Consider the following 16,630-nt stretch of genomic DNA (forward strand, 5'->3'; position numbering starts at 1 on the left):
GGGTTCACCACATTTTTACGAGTTGCAGGCTGGCATTTGTGACCTGGCTGCCAGTCCTATCACAGTGTCCATGCTGCCTCTGCTGCCTTTGCTTACCCATGTGGCCGAGTGCCATAGATACCTGTCCTGAATGTAACGCAGGGGGCAAACAAGATGGTGAGGGTAAGTGCCACCTGCTTTAGGGGATAAGACAGTGCAGAAGGGAATAGTGCAGTGGGAGCTGGCAGCACAGAGCAGTCAAGTGGAGGAAAACCTGCCAGGGAAAACTGTATGCCACCAATCCCCTGTGCCACTGCAGGCTGGATCCAATCTCTTGGCAAGCCAGATTCAGCCTGTGAGCTGTAGGTTGCTGACCCCTGGTCTACTGAACTTTTTACTAAGGTAAAAAAATATTTCTTCCATGGTAAAAATGTCTAGACTGAGCTCCATGCCCAATATAAAAATTAATTTGATAAAGCTCTACTTTTTAGGCAAAAATGAAAGTGACCTGTTGTTCCCTAGATTAATATCCAATCAGTATTCTACCTCATCTTGGATCCTTCAGTACATCTAGAAAAATTGAGCTGATAAAGCTTCTGCTAACTGAATCCTATATTCATCTAGGTGGCAAAGGCTGGAAATAAAACCCCAGCAACTTCCCTTGAAAATTCAGTATCAACCATATACAATCTCCTACCATCTTACCCATATGGGACTCTGTGTTCTACTCCCAACATTTTTTTCCAGCCACTAACATTTTCAGGAAACCCATATTAAAGGGTTTCTTTAGGGTTACCCTTAGGTTTGTCCTCTTCATTCATTTTTGTTTTTTAAGACAAGTGTCTCTTCTTTCTGATCATTCGTGGGGGTTCCTAATGGAATTTTTAAAATAAGTTGCACTACAAAATTATTTTCTCCAACTTCATGGAATAGTGGGCTCTTTCCACCTAGACTGTTATTAAAATTATTTAGATTTGGGCCATGATTCTCTTCTACTGTCTCTATTCTGTAATGTTCCTTCAGTGACAGAAAAAGAGCAGCAGGGGAATTCCTCTAACTTCCACTACTGCCTTATGGTCATGAACAACCTCTTCTGTCATTAGATGGCTAGTGGAAGAGCTTCACTGTAGTATATTCCCTCCAGCCCAGCCCTGGAATGCCATCAGCACAGTTTCCCCAAACAAGTGCACCAATGTAGGATTAGTGGAGTGGAAAATCTAGCTACTGATGATAGATTTGAATTTTATGCATGGCTTTTAAGCTGCATAAATAAAGGACAGTTCTTTCCCAGTGTAACACCATGGTCTAGATTTGCTGTGTCACCACATTGCAATGTAAGCCTGTAGTTCCAGATACTTAACTGGTGATCATTCATAGTTCAACAAAGTTCTCTATGCCATGAAAGTATTAAGCCAGGCTACACATACTAGACCATTTAAAAAAAAACATTTTGCTGTCAAAATTGTATTTATCCATTAAAATCATGTTAACTTGGCCTCCAGAGAACTATAAAACCTAGGAGCTGCATTAGGAGTAAATCCTATGTAGTTCAAGTTCAAATCCTATTACAATTTTTAATGTGAAATCTAATCTATTTATTTTTTTCTCCCACACACAGGAGTCTGCAGCTTATAAGGCTGTTAATGCTCTTCAGTCAGCTTATGGTATAAGATATAGATACGGCCCTGCATCTAGCACTTTGTGTAAGTTCTGTACTAAAATGATTTGTTACTTTGATCTACATACAGTAAGAAGGGATTGCCTTTACCATAACAAAGGAAGCAAATCGCCTCTACAATAAACTTTGATCAAATTGTAACAGGTGAGAAGATCAGAAGCAAAGTTTGTAACCTTCAGTAAAACTGTAATGAAAGAGATTAATGTAGCAGATGCTAGGGAGCAAAAGCCAAGTGAACAGGCTGATGAGTTGCAGTTAATTTTGGGGTGTATAAAAGTAAACAAAGAAAGAAAAGGGGTGTTTTTAATAAATACTGTAGTCCCAACACTAAATCTTGAGATAAGTGAGAGAGAAGAATTCCCAGGTTGCAGATAGCAGCAGGAGCTATGCCCCCTGGATGAACCACTTGTGACTCAATCCTGTGCTCCGCTGGCTGTGCAGTGCTTGCCCCTCCCCTAGCTTCAGCCCCAGCCCCAACCCCACTCCCTCCCCATCCCTGATGCACCACAAGCCCTCAGCCGGGCTGCCTTGTGGCCCTACCACTGCCCCGCATTTGCGGGGGGGGCTAAGCTCCATTAGCCCCACCGTTCCACCATGTATGCTATTTGGACAAATGCAACCCAACCACTTAAGCTGCTCCTTCAGGCTGTTGAACACCAGTGACCCTAGCTGTGTGCTGTTGCAGCTTATCCCTCTAGCCCTGGGAATGTGGGAGGAGTGGGGCATGTCAAGGAATGAGCCAGTCTGACAAGTGAAACTCAACAGCCTCACATCTGCTCATCTGCCCACAGCACAGCATGCTATTCAGAGTGTGAGGTCAGCCAGCACAGGGGCTCCCAGGGACAGGGACCATGTGTAGGGGGTGTATGTGCACCCCGTGAGTGTGGCAGTGCAACCCTACACTGCTGGCAGCATCTGTGGGCAGTCTATGATCACTGCTGGCCACCATCGATGCTGCTGGCAGCACCTGTGGATGGTTGCTGACCTTTGGTCGGCGCTTGCCACCCCACTTCCCCACCCCCGCCACTGATAGCACCAGCAGCATCTGCGGGAGCTCCCCGCTCACCACCGCCATGCTCCCACCACCACTGTGCCCCCCCAGCCACTGTGCCCCACCAGCACACGCTATTCATATCCGGGGGCAAGGGAAGGCAACTGTAGAAGTGCCCACAGTAGCTGATGGCACCAGTTGTCTTCAGGATACCATGGTAGAGGCAGGCCTCTGGATTAGAGGAAGAGAGTGCTTACCACCTTGCACAGGAACCAGATACTATGGTATCCTTAAAAGGATCTTGTGAAACCCCTGGGTTCTGCATTACACCAGTTGAGAATCACTTGGTGTCTGGGAACATATCTTCCTTTAAATCCTACGTGAAAGGAAATATGCTATAGGTATTCAACAAATAGTAATGATGCAGAACAGAGACTGGGGTGGAAATTTCCCTTACATGACAGACTCTTGAAAATAAATAAGGAAAATTAGAACATTCTTTTTTCTTAAATAATACTAATAATACTAAGCAACTTCCAAGAGGCACTGAATGCCCATGGATTTCTGTGGGACTAGGGACATTCAGTACACAAAAGAGTCAGACTCTAGCTGTTAAGTATTCACTAAGCTTCTTAACTACAATGTCATGGTAACTGTATTCTTAGTTCAGCAGGACAAACATAAGTTATGTTAACCCTATTTTATCTTATCTTCCCCAGATGTGAGCTCTGGTAGTTCTATGGACTGGGCCTACAAAAATGGCATTCCCTATGCATTTGCATTTGAGCTGCGTGATACTGGTCATTTTGGATTTTTACTTCCTGAGGCTCTCATCAAACCAACTTGTACAGAAACCATGCTAGCAGTTAAAAATATCACAATGCATCTGCTGAAGAAATGTCACTGAGTATTATAGCTAGGGTCTGGAATGTGTCGTTTTACTTCAGGTGTGTTTTAAATAGACACTGCTGAATCACTGCAGTTCTAAAATAGGTATCACTTTAAAATTGTAGCTACTATTAGAGAATGTGGTACTTATTCTGTGTTGGATGGGTTCTACTCTAAAAAAGTTTCAGAAAGTTTGTGTGTCACCTAAATAACTTGTTCACAGCAAAATACTCTATTCTTATTAGTGATATATACTCAAGCCTTGATTCTATGCCAGTGAATTTAGTAGCAACAAGATCAGATCCTGCTTCCTGTTTTGGGACCAAATTTTGGCAGGCTCCACTTGCAAGGTCATGCGTGGCCAAGACTGGGGCAGAATTTATCTGCCTCTATTCTTATAGTTTCCTTCATAAATAATAGTGCCAGTAAGAGCCATGGAGGGACATTCCAGATGGGTATCTGTGGATCCAGGGACATGGTTTGTATGTTCACTCACATATGGTCTCCTGACCCATTGTTGCCTTTCTATGTAGCATTACATGTTCCTAATAATAAAGACTTATGAATGGTAAATGGTTGCTGCTGGACAGACTGCAGGTGGATATTGATCTAATTTTTTTTTTTTTTTTTTTGCACTTTGGAAACCTTTTTATATGGTGCCAGAATTTGAGGTGCGCTTTTCTTTTAATTATTCAGAGACAGATATTTTAAAATATATAAACACAAGTGGAATAAAGATCAACATATTAACATTTTTAAATATACCATTTGAAAGATTTGTAAGAATTTTAATGAGGTATGACTGAGAAAGCACCAATCTTTACCAACTGAGAAAGCACCAATCTTTACCAACTGAAGATCTGGTCCTTAAACTATCACTTCAGTGGTAACTGCAGCTTTTATTTAAGGTTTCTTAAGTAATGAGGGTTCTGTGGCTACATGGCTATTCTTGAAAATCAAGTTTTTTGCATGTTTTATATGAGTGATAATCGATTCTTAACTGAGTGGGAGACAAAAATATGGAACTTTTACAGCTGAAAGGTTTCTAGTGAATAAGTACCATAGTTGAAAAAACAATGCTGAAAGCACAAAGTGCATAACGTATAAGGGATTTTTTGATATTTCCAGACTATGCTTTTGTATTATGTTATATTTGGAAAAATATTTTTTATTTTAGTATTTTTGTTCTGAGTTTCAATTGATGCCAGAAATTGTTAAATAAAGCACATTTGTTAATAAAATCTTCAAAGTGAAGTATTTCTTCTGTACTGGTCCTCTTTTAGTTCTTTGTAATGACATCCCTTAATCTATCATATTTACTTTAGTCAAACTCCTTGGAATAGGGATCTGTCAGTTTTATTTGTCTCTAAGTCATCATTATTACCTATAGTTAACAAGCAGTATTCTGAAAGTCAAAAACCTGCTAGAAGCCAGAACCTGACACACCCTAAATAGAACCATATTCAGACAGTAGCTTCCCTTTACCCAGTCCATAGTTTTCATAGCATCAGGATGGCAAACTATGGTCCTGTGTGTGTGTGTGTGTGTGTGTGTGTGTGTGTGTGTGTGTGTGTGTGTGTGTGTGTGTGTGTGTGAAAAGTGTTTTGTAAATTCCCTTTGAGGATTAGAACTCTCCAATTTCTCAGTTCTAATTCTCAAAGGGAATTTACAAAACACCTTTCATGGATGAGTCTACAAACTTCACTTCATCAACCTACTGGATACAAAAAATCATGGACAAAATATAGACACTGGAGTTATGACACATTATAACCTGCCTAACATCTGACACACCAGGTAACCTCTCTACTATTTGCCAACTATATTTTTATAATCAGATCTACATTCTCTTCTCTCCATCCCCACCTCCCAAATCTCTCACCCATAGACTGTCTCAATTTGCATTTTCACTGACTGGCTTTCTCTCATGCCTACTGGCTTCTTTTCTATTCCATCCAGGAAGAGCACAGACCAACTACAGGCACTTCCTCAGCCTGATGAAGGGTGTTTGTACCCAAAAGCTTGCAAAGAAGAATTTTTCCAACTACAGTAAAAGCTACGCTATCTAGCACCTTACGAGCCAGCATGCTGTATTAACCAGCATGCTGACTTGTAAGGGAAAAGCAAAAGTGGAAGTGCCTACCATGGAACTTCCAGTTTCACTAAGCCCCCATGGCCTGGGGCAAAGCAGCTTGTGTGATGCCCCCCTCCCTGTTCCTCAGGGCCCACAGGGTCTGCAGGAGGGGCAGTGATGCCCCAGGCTGCTGCTGAGTCCAAACAGGCAAAGACACTTGTTCAGGCTGCTCAGTTAACCGGCATATTTTGTTATCCAGCACTCCCCATTCCCCAGGGGTGCCGGATAACAAAGCATTTACTGTATTTTAGTTGGTCTACTAAAAGATACTGGATTTACCCAAAGAACCTTGTCTTCCTATGTCCTTAGACCAACACAGCTACAACCTATATCTCAGATACAGTGTAGTATATGCATATAGGACTATTACTGTATAGGCACTACTATCTAGCAAACCACAGATCTACTTTATCACATTTACATCTGGAGGTTAAATTACTGTAGATTTGTTTTCTGTCTAGAAGCAACTTTCCTGATTCTGGTTTTCTTTTTCTTTTCATACTCAGTATAGTTGTAGCATGTTTGGTTTTGTCTGAGATTTTGGATTCAGCTTTCTTCAGTTCAGTTACTAACATACATAATATAAATTATGATAGAGACACACGTTCATCAACATGATTAATAATTTGCCCTTTTGCTGCAGATTGGCTTATATTTGAACTTTTTTCCATTAGAAGAATGTCTCAGTTCTAGCTCTAAAATTTACAGAGAGTGAGAGGCAGTTCTGCAGCCTGAATTCAATTTCATTATTATTGGTTCTTGTTTCCTGAAAAGCCTACAGATTAGCTCAGACTTGTTTGATTAAAACAAGTGTCTGTGCTGGTTTAATTAAAATCCAGAGGGCAGAATCACTCTGAACACATCTATACACTGGTAACCTCTTTTCACCTATGAGCACTATCACAAGTCTGTTGGGGAAAGAAGTAACAGTCTTTTTCTGTACAGAAATTGTGGATGGTAACAGTAAAGGCACACATTCCACCCAATTAGTCTTGGTGGTGATTAGCTACTGAATATTCAGGTAACAAGGGCAAAGACAAAAGTTATGTTTGTGGCACAGTCTGCCCCTTGAAAGCTTTCTACAGCCATGCCCTTACTTTAAAAGTCCCTGATGATGCAACAATCTGAACCCTCATTAGGTGAGGATTCAGATAAAGGCACTCCTAAGTGGAACACCTTCATTAACATCTGTCAGCTCACACTGGGAGCAGAGCTCCAATTCCACGCCTTCCAGGGCAGGCTGGCTAAACCCCAAACAGAACTCCATCCCTCCCCTCTCTCCCTCCCATTCTGAAGGCAACACCAGAGCTGGGAGGTGGGAGGAGCAGGGCTAGGGGAGAGTGGCTACAGACACGCAGCTGCTCCAAACTGGAGCTCAAATCTCCCAAATCCCTGGACCCAACAGCAAATGTCTGCTGGGTCAGGGGAAATGCTGTAACTCATGACGCTTCCTGTGAAATGCCATGAGTTACAGCAGGAAGGTCTACATCTATCAATGCCCAATATTCAGCTACTAAGGCCATTTGAGGGAGGAAAGAAAGGGCAGAGAGAGAAAGACTGTAAAATTCCCAGTCAGGAAATGGTAACTTTTAGCACTGGATTGTATCTAACCCAAGGAAAGAATAGCATGTAGCTGAGCTACTCAGGAGCAAGGCAAGAATTGGATTGTGATTAAGAGTCAGGATTTGGTTCTTGATTCAAGGAGGAAGTAATCTTTGCCACCACTTCTGCTGAGGGAGTTTGCTTCTGTATTTCACTGGGGAGAAGAGCCATTGGGCTTTGACTGTTCATAATCAAACTGAACAGGAAAGAGTGTGTACCAGTCTGATAGAAAATGCTGTTGCACCCATTGCATATGATAATGCAGAGGGCTACTATATGGAGTAAGGGGCTTCACAAAAAATATAGCAGGTACTTTGCATACCTGAATGAGCTACTTGGTGTTAAAATATGATTTGTGGTCATTTATGCAGTCTCACTCTGCCTGAAACAACTCAACTGTATCATATCTGTATAAAAGGTGAGCTGTTGATTGACAACAAAAATAATTGAATGATTGGAAAATACAGGTATTCTTTCTTCTCTGAATAAGTTTGTCCAAAATTGTAGATTCACTTGACTAGTTCAGAAAAAAATGCAAATATTTTTACACTTATTTAGGATTTTTTCACCCTTTTGTCACCATCATATATTTTTAACACCCCATTTTATGTGCATTAGACTAAATCCTAAAATCTATACAGAACTGCAGAATTGAAAGAGACCTCAAGGGTCATCTAGTGACCTCTGCACCAATGCATTATTCCTGCACTATTCCTAAGCCATCCCAGATAGATGCCTATCCAGCATGTCTATTTGAAAACAATAAAAGGAGCCCCCACAACTCCCATAGGCAGCTTGTTCCATTCTCCTGCTTCTTTTGCAATTAGGAAGCTTTCCTAAGATTCAATCTAAATCTGTTTTGCTGTAATTTAAATCCATTGCTGCATACCCTGCCCTCTGTGTCAAGTGAGAACAATGTTTCTCTATTTTTCATGGTAGCTTACAAACATTTGAAAACTGCTATCATGTGTCCCCTTCATCTCCTTTTCTGCAAATTAAATATTCCTATTTCCTTCAACCTTTTGTAACCCAGGCGCACGCAAGTATGTGCTCCCCTCTCCAAATAAAAGGCATGCGGAGCCAGGCAGGAGTGCTGTGAGAGGGGTATGCAACCACTGTTCCCTCTGCTCTCTATAGTCAGGCCAGGACAAAAATAGTTTAAGTATATACAGATTTATTAATATACATATACATATATACACACACACATACACACGCACAGACAAAACCCTAGAAAATTATACTACCCCCAATGGCCAGCACAGGTAAGTAACTGATCTGAAACAGGTAAGCGCAGGCAAGTCCAAATAACCAACAAGTAAATATAGGTGAATAACAAATAAATATTGGCAAACCACAGGGGGCGGTATCAACAAGGAATGCAACAAGACAGGTAAATATATATACACAATATACAACAGTTAAACAATAACTCACATTACAAATAACAAAATATGAAGTGCTACCTACAAAATATGAGGCGCCTGCACACCCTTCACTGTAGCAACGTCACTGTGAGTACTGGAGACTCCCCTTTGATACTAGGAGCCTTGGCACAGCTCCAAAAAGGGGAAAAGGAAGGAGTCCCAGTACCTCTCAGCACCTCGCGGGCTTACCGGGGACCCTTTCCCCACAGGGCCCTCTGGTAGACCCCCTTATAGGGGCTCTTTTTGTGGAATCTGAAGGTACAAGGTAACCTAAGGGATAGTGACCATCAATTGATTGAATTCACTATCTGGCAAATAACTAACCAGCAGAGCTGAAGTGCTAGACTTCAGTGTTCTCAGGAAATTAGTGAGGCTTTAAAGCTCAAGAGCATTGGTGAATTGGGGGTCCAGGAAGGGTGGTCATTCCTCAAGTGAGTGATCCTATGGACGCAGAAGGAGACAATCCCATTGTACAAAAAAGGGGGCAAAGGGGTCAAGAAATTCTCTTGGCTGAACAGGGAAGTCTAGGAAAGCCTAAGGGCAAAGAAAGAGGTATACAGGCTATAGAAATGGGGTAGCTAACCAAGGAGGAGTATACCTCCCTGGCTTGCACTTACAGGGAATCCGTTAGGAAGGCCAAAGCAGGATTAGAACTTATACTGGTGACACAATTTAAGGACAACAAAAAGTCCTTCTTCAGGTAAAAAGAGAGCAAAAGGAAGGTGCAGGGTAGCATAGGACCCCTACAGGATGAACTAGGGCAACTGGTGACAGAGAGAGGGGACAGAGTTGAGCTCTTCAATGAATTTTTGTATCTGTATTCCTAGACATGACCAAGACAAATCTCCCAATAGGATCATAGATAGACACAGGAGGAACACCAGGTCTAAAGGGACACCTTTACTAGCACAGACTTAGTAAAGGGGCACTTGGAGGGGCTGAATGTGTTCAAATCAGCAGGCCTGGATGAACTTCATCCAAGGGTGCTGAAGGAATTGGCCAGCGTCATAGCAGAGCCACTGACACAGCTGTTCAAAGTCCCAGAGGCCCAGAGTCAGGGCCAATGTGGTCCCTATTTTCAAGACGTGGAGGAGGGAGGAACTGGGAAACTATAGGCCAGTTAGTCTCACCTCTATCCTTGGGAAAACTCTGAAAAAAATCTTTAAGGATCACATTTGTGGGAGCCCAGCAAGGGAAATAATTCTGAAAGGAAATCAGCATGGATTCATTGCAGGTAGATCCTGCCTGACTAACCTTGTTTCTTTTTATGACCAGGTCACAAAATGCTTAGATGCAGGAGTCAAGGTAGATGTAATCTACCTAGACTTTAGAAGGCCTTTGATATGGTATCGCATTCTGTTCTCATAAATAAACTAATAGGCTGTGATGTAGTTGATTACACAGTCAGGTGGGTGGCAAATTGGCTTAGGGGTCGCACCTGGAAAGATGTGGGCAGTGGAGTCCTACAAGGCTCGGTCCTTGGACCGGTGCTATTCAATGTCTTCATCAGTGACTTGGATGAGGGTGTGGAGAGCACCCTGTCCATGTTCGCAGATGATACCAAATTATGGGGCAAAGTTAATACACTAGGGAGTAGGGAATGGATCCAGGTGAATCTGGACAGGTTGGAAAAATGGGCAGAACGAAATAGGGTGCAGTTCAGCAAAGAGAAGTGCAAAGTGCTGCACCTGGGCAAAAAGAACCACCAACACACTTGCAAGCTGGGGGATGACCTTCTCAGCAGCACAGCAGTGGAAAGGGATCTTGGAGTCATAGTGGATGCCAAGATGAACATGAATTGTCAATGTGAAGAAGTGATCAAGAAGCCTAACCGCACTTTATCATGCATTAGCAGATGCATGATGAACAGGTCCAGGGAGTTGATGCTTCCCCTCTATGCGACACTGGTCAGACCGCAGTTGGAGTACTGCGTACAGTTTTGGGCGCCACACTTCAAGAGGGATGTGGAGAATCTTGAGAGGGTTCAGAGGAGGGCCACTCGTATGGTCAGAGGCCTGCAGGCAAGGCCCTATGAGGAGAGACTGAGGGACCTAGATCTCTTCAGCCTTTGCAAGAGAAGGCTGAGAAGTGACCTTGTGGTTGCCTATAAATTCATCAGGGGAGGACAACAGGGAATAGGAGATACTCTATTTACTAGGGTACCCCCTGGAATAACTAGGAACAATGGCCACAAATTGATGGACAGCAGATTAGATTGGGCATTAGAAAGGATTTCTCTACAGCAAGAGTTGCCAGAATCTGGAACGGGCTTCCAAGGGAAGTGGTGCTCTCCCCTACCCTGAGAGTCTTCAAGAGGAGACTGGACAAGCACCTTGCTGGGGTTGTCTGACCCCAGAGCTCTTTCCTGCCCAGGGCAGGGGGTTGGACTCTAACCTACTGAGGTCCCTTCTGACCCTAACATCTATGAATCTAACTGCTCTAATTTATTCATGTTGAATAGCACCTTGGACTTTTGGCTAAGTACAGACGGTCCAAAAGCCCAAGACTAAATCAATTCAATCTTTGCAGTTTTCTCTAAACTGCCTAGATTGAACTGCTAAGCAAATTAACTAATGTTCACTTTTCAGAATGGAAAGGCAGCCAAACCTCTGCAATAGCCCATATGAGTAGCTGGAGGGTGCTAGGTGAATGTCTCCCAACCTGCTGGCCACTGCAGAGAGCCAGGAGCTTGGCAATTCCCCCAGCCATGTCTTCTCCTCCACTGAGAAGAGGGTGTGGGAAGAACTCTCCCCACCACCCTCCTCCCAGCTAGGGTCTCTCCAGCATAGGGAAAGGGGGCTGGGGGGAAGCCCCCCAGTCGGTCATTTACCCTCTTGCTCAGAGCCAGGCAAGTCCCTTAGCCATGCCCCCTCCTCAGCCCTGGGCAGGCTGAGAAGCGGGTGTTGGGGAAACCTGCCCCCCTCACTGAACCACCAGCTGGGTCTCCCTGATATGGAGGGAAGCCCACAGTAGGGTGTTTCTCCCTCTCCCCCCCCCCCCCGGCTCCCCCGGCCACCTGGAGCTGGGCAAGTCCCCTAGCTATGCCCCATCCTTGGCCAGCAGGCTGGCTCAGGAGGGAATGAGAGGAAAAAAACGCCTCTGCCTGGCTCTGGACCCTCAGCCAGGCTGTGCTGTGGGGGGAACCCATAATGGGGGCTTCACTCTTGTCACCTATGCTGGAAGCTGGGACACAAGCCAATCACTTAGCCACACCCCCTCCAGGGCTGGCAGGCTGGCTGAGGAGGGAGTGGACCCCTCTGGGCCCTTAGCTGGGCTGTGCCCAGTGCAAGTGTGAGGGGAAGCCCATAGTGGTGGCTTTACTCCTCCCACCCAAGCTGGAACCTAGGAGCTGAGCTGATCACCTGGCCATGCCCCCTGCTCAGCTGGCAGGCCAGCTGAGGAGGAAGTGGCTAGGGAAAAATGGCACCCCCACCCATCTAGCTCTGGGCCCCTTCAGGGCTGTGCCTGGTGGGTGGAAGAGGAGGAGGGGTAAGCCCACAGTGGGGGCTTTACTTCCCCTGCCCAAGCCAGGAGCCAAGCCAATCCCCTTGGCCGAGGAAGGGCCAGGGCCAAAGGAATTGGCCTGGCTCCTGGCTTCAGGGGTGAAAAGGCCCCTGCTGACAGCTGGGGGCAGGGCCAGCCCTGCTCTGCTGGGGAAGAGAGCACAGCACAGGGCTGCACAGCATCCTGGGATGCTGGTGGACTGTGAGTTAAATTGAATTGGGACAGGGTCTGGAACAGAATTTCCATAAACTGGTTTGACCTAAAATCAGTTAAGTCTGATACTACATCCATCCACATTTATCTTAAACCATTTTTGGCCATTTTGAAAGCAGTTTAAGTGCACTGAACTTCTCTTCTGTTACAGGTTTAAACTGGTTTCTAATCACATAAACCAGTTTGCGTGTAACTTCTGTCCTTAGCCTTTAAGTGTCCTAGTAAAATCCATGGTAGCATGCATGGAGTAAGGAATATTTGGTTTGGTAAAAGTTTTGTAATATTTGTGCACACTTACAATCTCTTACATGGTTTGGTTGGAATACACTGTCATTTCCATGCTTTTCTTCTAATACAGCAATCAAAAATATTATGAAAAATGTTTGCCAGGCACATAATGATTTCCTGTCATTGGCTTTTACAGCTGGAAGCAAGATGTTACCATTTCCATTCAGTTCTTAAGTGACAGTAAAACATCTCTGAGACTTGTGGCATCACAAATCCTCCATTGCTGTGGAAAATAGGGCAAGGCAACAGGAAGCCAAATAAAAAATATATGGACTTTTCAATATAAAACCCACCTAACTTAGTTGTAAATGCTATACAAGGATAAAATAAAAAGCACAATTAATAATGAAAATCAGATAAAGAATATTTTGAAATAAATGGTATTTACTTATTTTGAAAAAAGTACTCAAATAGCATAAACTGCAAAACCATGGGTGACTGGTGCCTCCTAAGTTTGTGGGGGGCACCAGATCGCTGACAGGGGAGGTCCCCCCATGGCCAATCACCAACCAGGGGGGAGGGTCCCCCAGCTGCCAAGCGCAGAACCACCAGTGGCAAAACCAGAAGTGCACTTCTGCCGGCACTTCCGGTATCACAGCTGGCACTTCCAGAGGGTGTATGGCCAATCTAAGGGGGTGCACGTGCACCCCCTATGCATTGCCATTGTGCACAACAACTCTATGTTTAAAAATCTTCAATCCACAAAAAATATGCATTACATATTTATATTTAAATTTCATGTTTATTAAAGGTAAAGATTTGAAACCCAGTAAGGTTTACTTGTTTTCTTCTGATCAGGTCTACAAAAATAAATCAGTGACAAACTAACTCCCATTCCAGCCTAGGGCTGCCAATCCTCCTGGATTAGCCAGGAGTCTACTAGAATAGGCAGTGATCTCCCGGTGACTACTGAAAGTAATCCGGGAGATTGATATAGTGAACGGGTTGAACAGTGCAATTAATAACTAGAGGTGCACTGATACATCAGTCCCATATCAGATCAGCACCAATTATAAGGAAAAATTGACAGTATTGGCAATCAGGTTTTTTGGTCTAATGTGGCTGATAATATCGCAGATAAATGCCCCGTGCATGCGCACAGTCACTGTGCAGCACGCAGGTGGCCAGGAGCACAGCCCAGAGAGCAGCTGGGTCTGGCTGGTAAGTCTGTTGTGAGGGAAGGGGCATGGGGGGGACAGATCAAGGCCACGGTGGTGAGGGAAGAAGTGGGGCTGGAGCTGAGGCAGGGGCTGCACAGCCGGGGCAGGGCACTGGGAGGGGTGGCTCCCATCGCTGCATGCACCTCTGGGGGGCATGTGCCCCCAGATCTGTGCATGGAGTAAGGGTGGGCTGCCACTGCAGGCTGGACTTGGGGGTGGCCCTGGGCTCTTCCTGGCAGGAGGTTGGGCCAGGGCTGCACTCAGGGTGGGCAGCAGCGGTGCTGGGAGAGGAGTTACAATTAATTTTGGGGAGGCTGGAGCCCCTTGTAGCTCCCCTCCCAGCACCGCCACCACCCAGTTTGAGCACAGCCTGGCCCAGCCCCCGCCCCCCCCCTCCAGGCAGAGCTTGGTGCTGCACCTGCCCCAGCCTGTGGTGGCAGCTTGTCCTTGCCCTGTATGCGGATCTGGGGGCACACTCCCCCCGATGCCCTCCCAGGGTGCTAGTGGGAGGAGCTGCCCACCCCCTCAGATGAGCCACTTGTGGCTCCATCCTGCACTGCACCCTGCCTGTGCAGCCCCTGCCCTTGCCCCTGCCCCAGCCCCACTCCTTTCCTCACCACAGGGGCCTCAATCTGCCCCTTCCCTTTCCCCTTCCCCTTTCCCCCAGAACAGACTTAATAGCCAGACACTGCTCTCCAAGCTGCCCGACTACATGTTGGCAATCAGATTGGTACCGGCCAATATGGCTTGTTAAAAATTGGCCATCAGTATCAACCCAAAAAATCTCTATTAGTGCACCCCTAATTAATGACATTACATCAGGTTGGGGAAAATCTCCCAGAATAGCTTCAGTCAGAGTTGGCAACCCTATTCCAACTGATTACTTCCATGAACTTCCTAGCTACATGATCATCACACCGTCATGCAAATTAGCTGCATGCAGTCAACCTATGCTGGCCAAAGATTAGCCAACTATGGATGTTTGAGAAACCAATAGAGAGATAAATGATTTCCTCACCTTCAGAATTAGCTGAATGCATTTGTTTCTTAAGACATCTGCTAAGGTTGTGCAGCCCTGTTTGGAATCCTATTTTCTTAGAACTGAAGTTTTACACATAACCTCTAAAAGCCCTAGCTTAGCTATAAAATATTTTCAAAAGATGCCTGCAAATTGGGTTGTTTTTTCAATCACTAAAAAATGGTGAACTAACACACTCTTTGTTGTTGAGAAAAAAATTAGGGGGCAGAGACACTTAGGACAGGTGCATCTTTAACCCAGTGGGTCCCCTATTATTTCTTACAGACTGACAGGAAGTATGTGGTAAGGCAAGAAGATTCAGCTGCCTTCAGGTAGCAGATCCTTCTGTATGCCCCCTGGGAACATCCAGACAAGTGTACACATGCTTGTTGCAGCATCTTAAAGCAATTTGAGACACCACAAGAGGCACACTGGGAACTAAATAATGTTCCCTGTGCTGCATATTTGCAGCAAAGACTCTAAATTTGATACCAAGAAATCCCAGTATTAAAAAAAAACAAAGCTCAAAAAAGTGGTGCAGGAGCATGCCCTGAAGTAACCAGAGGCTGACTCCTCCAAGGAGACACTCGGGCACCTGACCAGAGCATTTATATGCCTGCCCCCTTCCCCTGCCACCCCAGCATGCTGCCTCAGTGTGCTGGGGTAAATAGGAGCAGGGCAAGGTTGCAGCAGTGACCCAGAACTAGGCACTGTACCCGGTAAGTAAGGACGTGGGGGTGGGAGGACTGTGGAAGTGGGGGTGGATTGTTTGTGGGGAGAGGGGCTGCTCAGGCCAGGGTGCCCTGCCCACCCACCACCCGCATGGCACGCAGCTCCCCCACAGGAACAGCAGCAGCAGCTGTCAGGCTCTCAGAGCCCACTGCTGCCAGAGTCCTTCTGTGACATGGCACAGCCCCAGCCACCTGAGACCCAGCACCACCTCTGCCACATGTCTGCAGGCCTGGCCTGGCCTGGCCCAGGGACAAGCGCCTTTGGGCATGACAAGGCTGCTTCTGCTGTCACCCAGGGTCCAAGCACTGCACTGAGGGAACGCACATCAGGCCGGGCCACAGGGGGGCTCTGCAGCCAGTGGGCCCTGAATGCCTGATGGCTGCCACTGCTGCTGCTGCTGCAGGGGGAGCTATGCACTGGGTGGGAGTCGGCCAGAGTACCCACCCTTCCTAAGCAGTCCCCCCACACACACATGCACGAGCCCCCCACAATCCACCCACAAACCTCTCACCCCACCCACAAACCCCCTATCCAGCCACAAACCCCACACCCCCAACCCCTGCATAAGCCCCATATCCCCCCCACAAACCTCACCCCCACAAACCCTACACCCACCCACAAACCCTTCCAATTTCCCCACAAACCCCATACCACACCCCCCACTCCCATTGCCCCCTCAAACCCCACATCCTCCCCACAAATCACACATCCTGCATGCCCAGTCGGCCAAATGGGATGGGACAGGACCAGCTGGCAGGAACTGTGGGTGTAGGAGCAACTGCCACACTGCAGCCCTGCCCCATACCCATGCTGGGATATGTGGTCCTAGCTTGGGGGGGGGGCAGGGGCTCCTCATCCCAAGATCCACTTGAGGGCTGTGATGGGCTGGGGGAGGGGTGAAGATGGCAGCAGGAGTGTGTGAGAGAGAGAAGAAGTTAGGGGTTGGGAGTGGGGGAGTCCTCTGGGTTGAACAAGCCATCAGAGCCAGACTTAGAGCCCCTCTAAAGCAGCCTGTG

General features: G+C 46.0%; 1 protein-coding gene across 3 annotated transcripts in view; it reads left to right on the forward strand.

Moving 5' to 3' along the window:
* The window catches only part of CPA6 (carboxypeptidase A6), a 154,517-nt gene extending 149,727 nt beyond the window's left edge, over positions 1-4,790 (forward strand). For 2 of the 3 annotated variants that reach the window (XM_059724004.1, XM_019498498.2), the window contains 2 exons: positions 1,598-1,682; positions 3,368-4,790. In XM_059724004.1, coding sequence (XP_059579987.1) covers positions 1,598-1,682; positions 3,368-3,555 — 273 coding nt within the window. In that variant the 3' untranslated portion in view covers positions 3,556-4,790. Of the gene's footprint in view, positions 1-1,597; positions 1,802-3,367 lie in introns of all 3 variants that reach the window. The other variant, XM_019498499.2, reaches the window with a different exon arrangement.
* The last annotated feature ends 11,840 nt before the right edge of the window (positions 4,791-16,630 follow it).

Source organism: Alligator mississippiensis, chromosome 3 (genome assembly GCF_030867095.1).
Source record: "Alligator mississippiensis isolate rAllMis1 chromosome 3, rAllMis1, whole genome shotgun sequence".
Lineage (NCBI taxonomy): Eukaryota > Metazoa > Chordata > Crocodylia > Alligatoridae > Alligator > Alligator mississippiensis.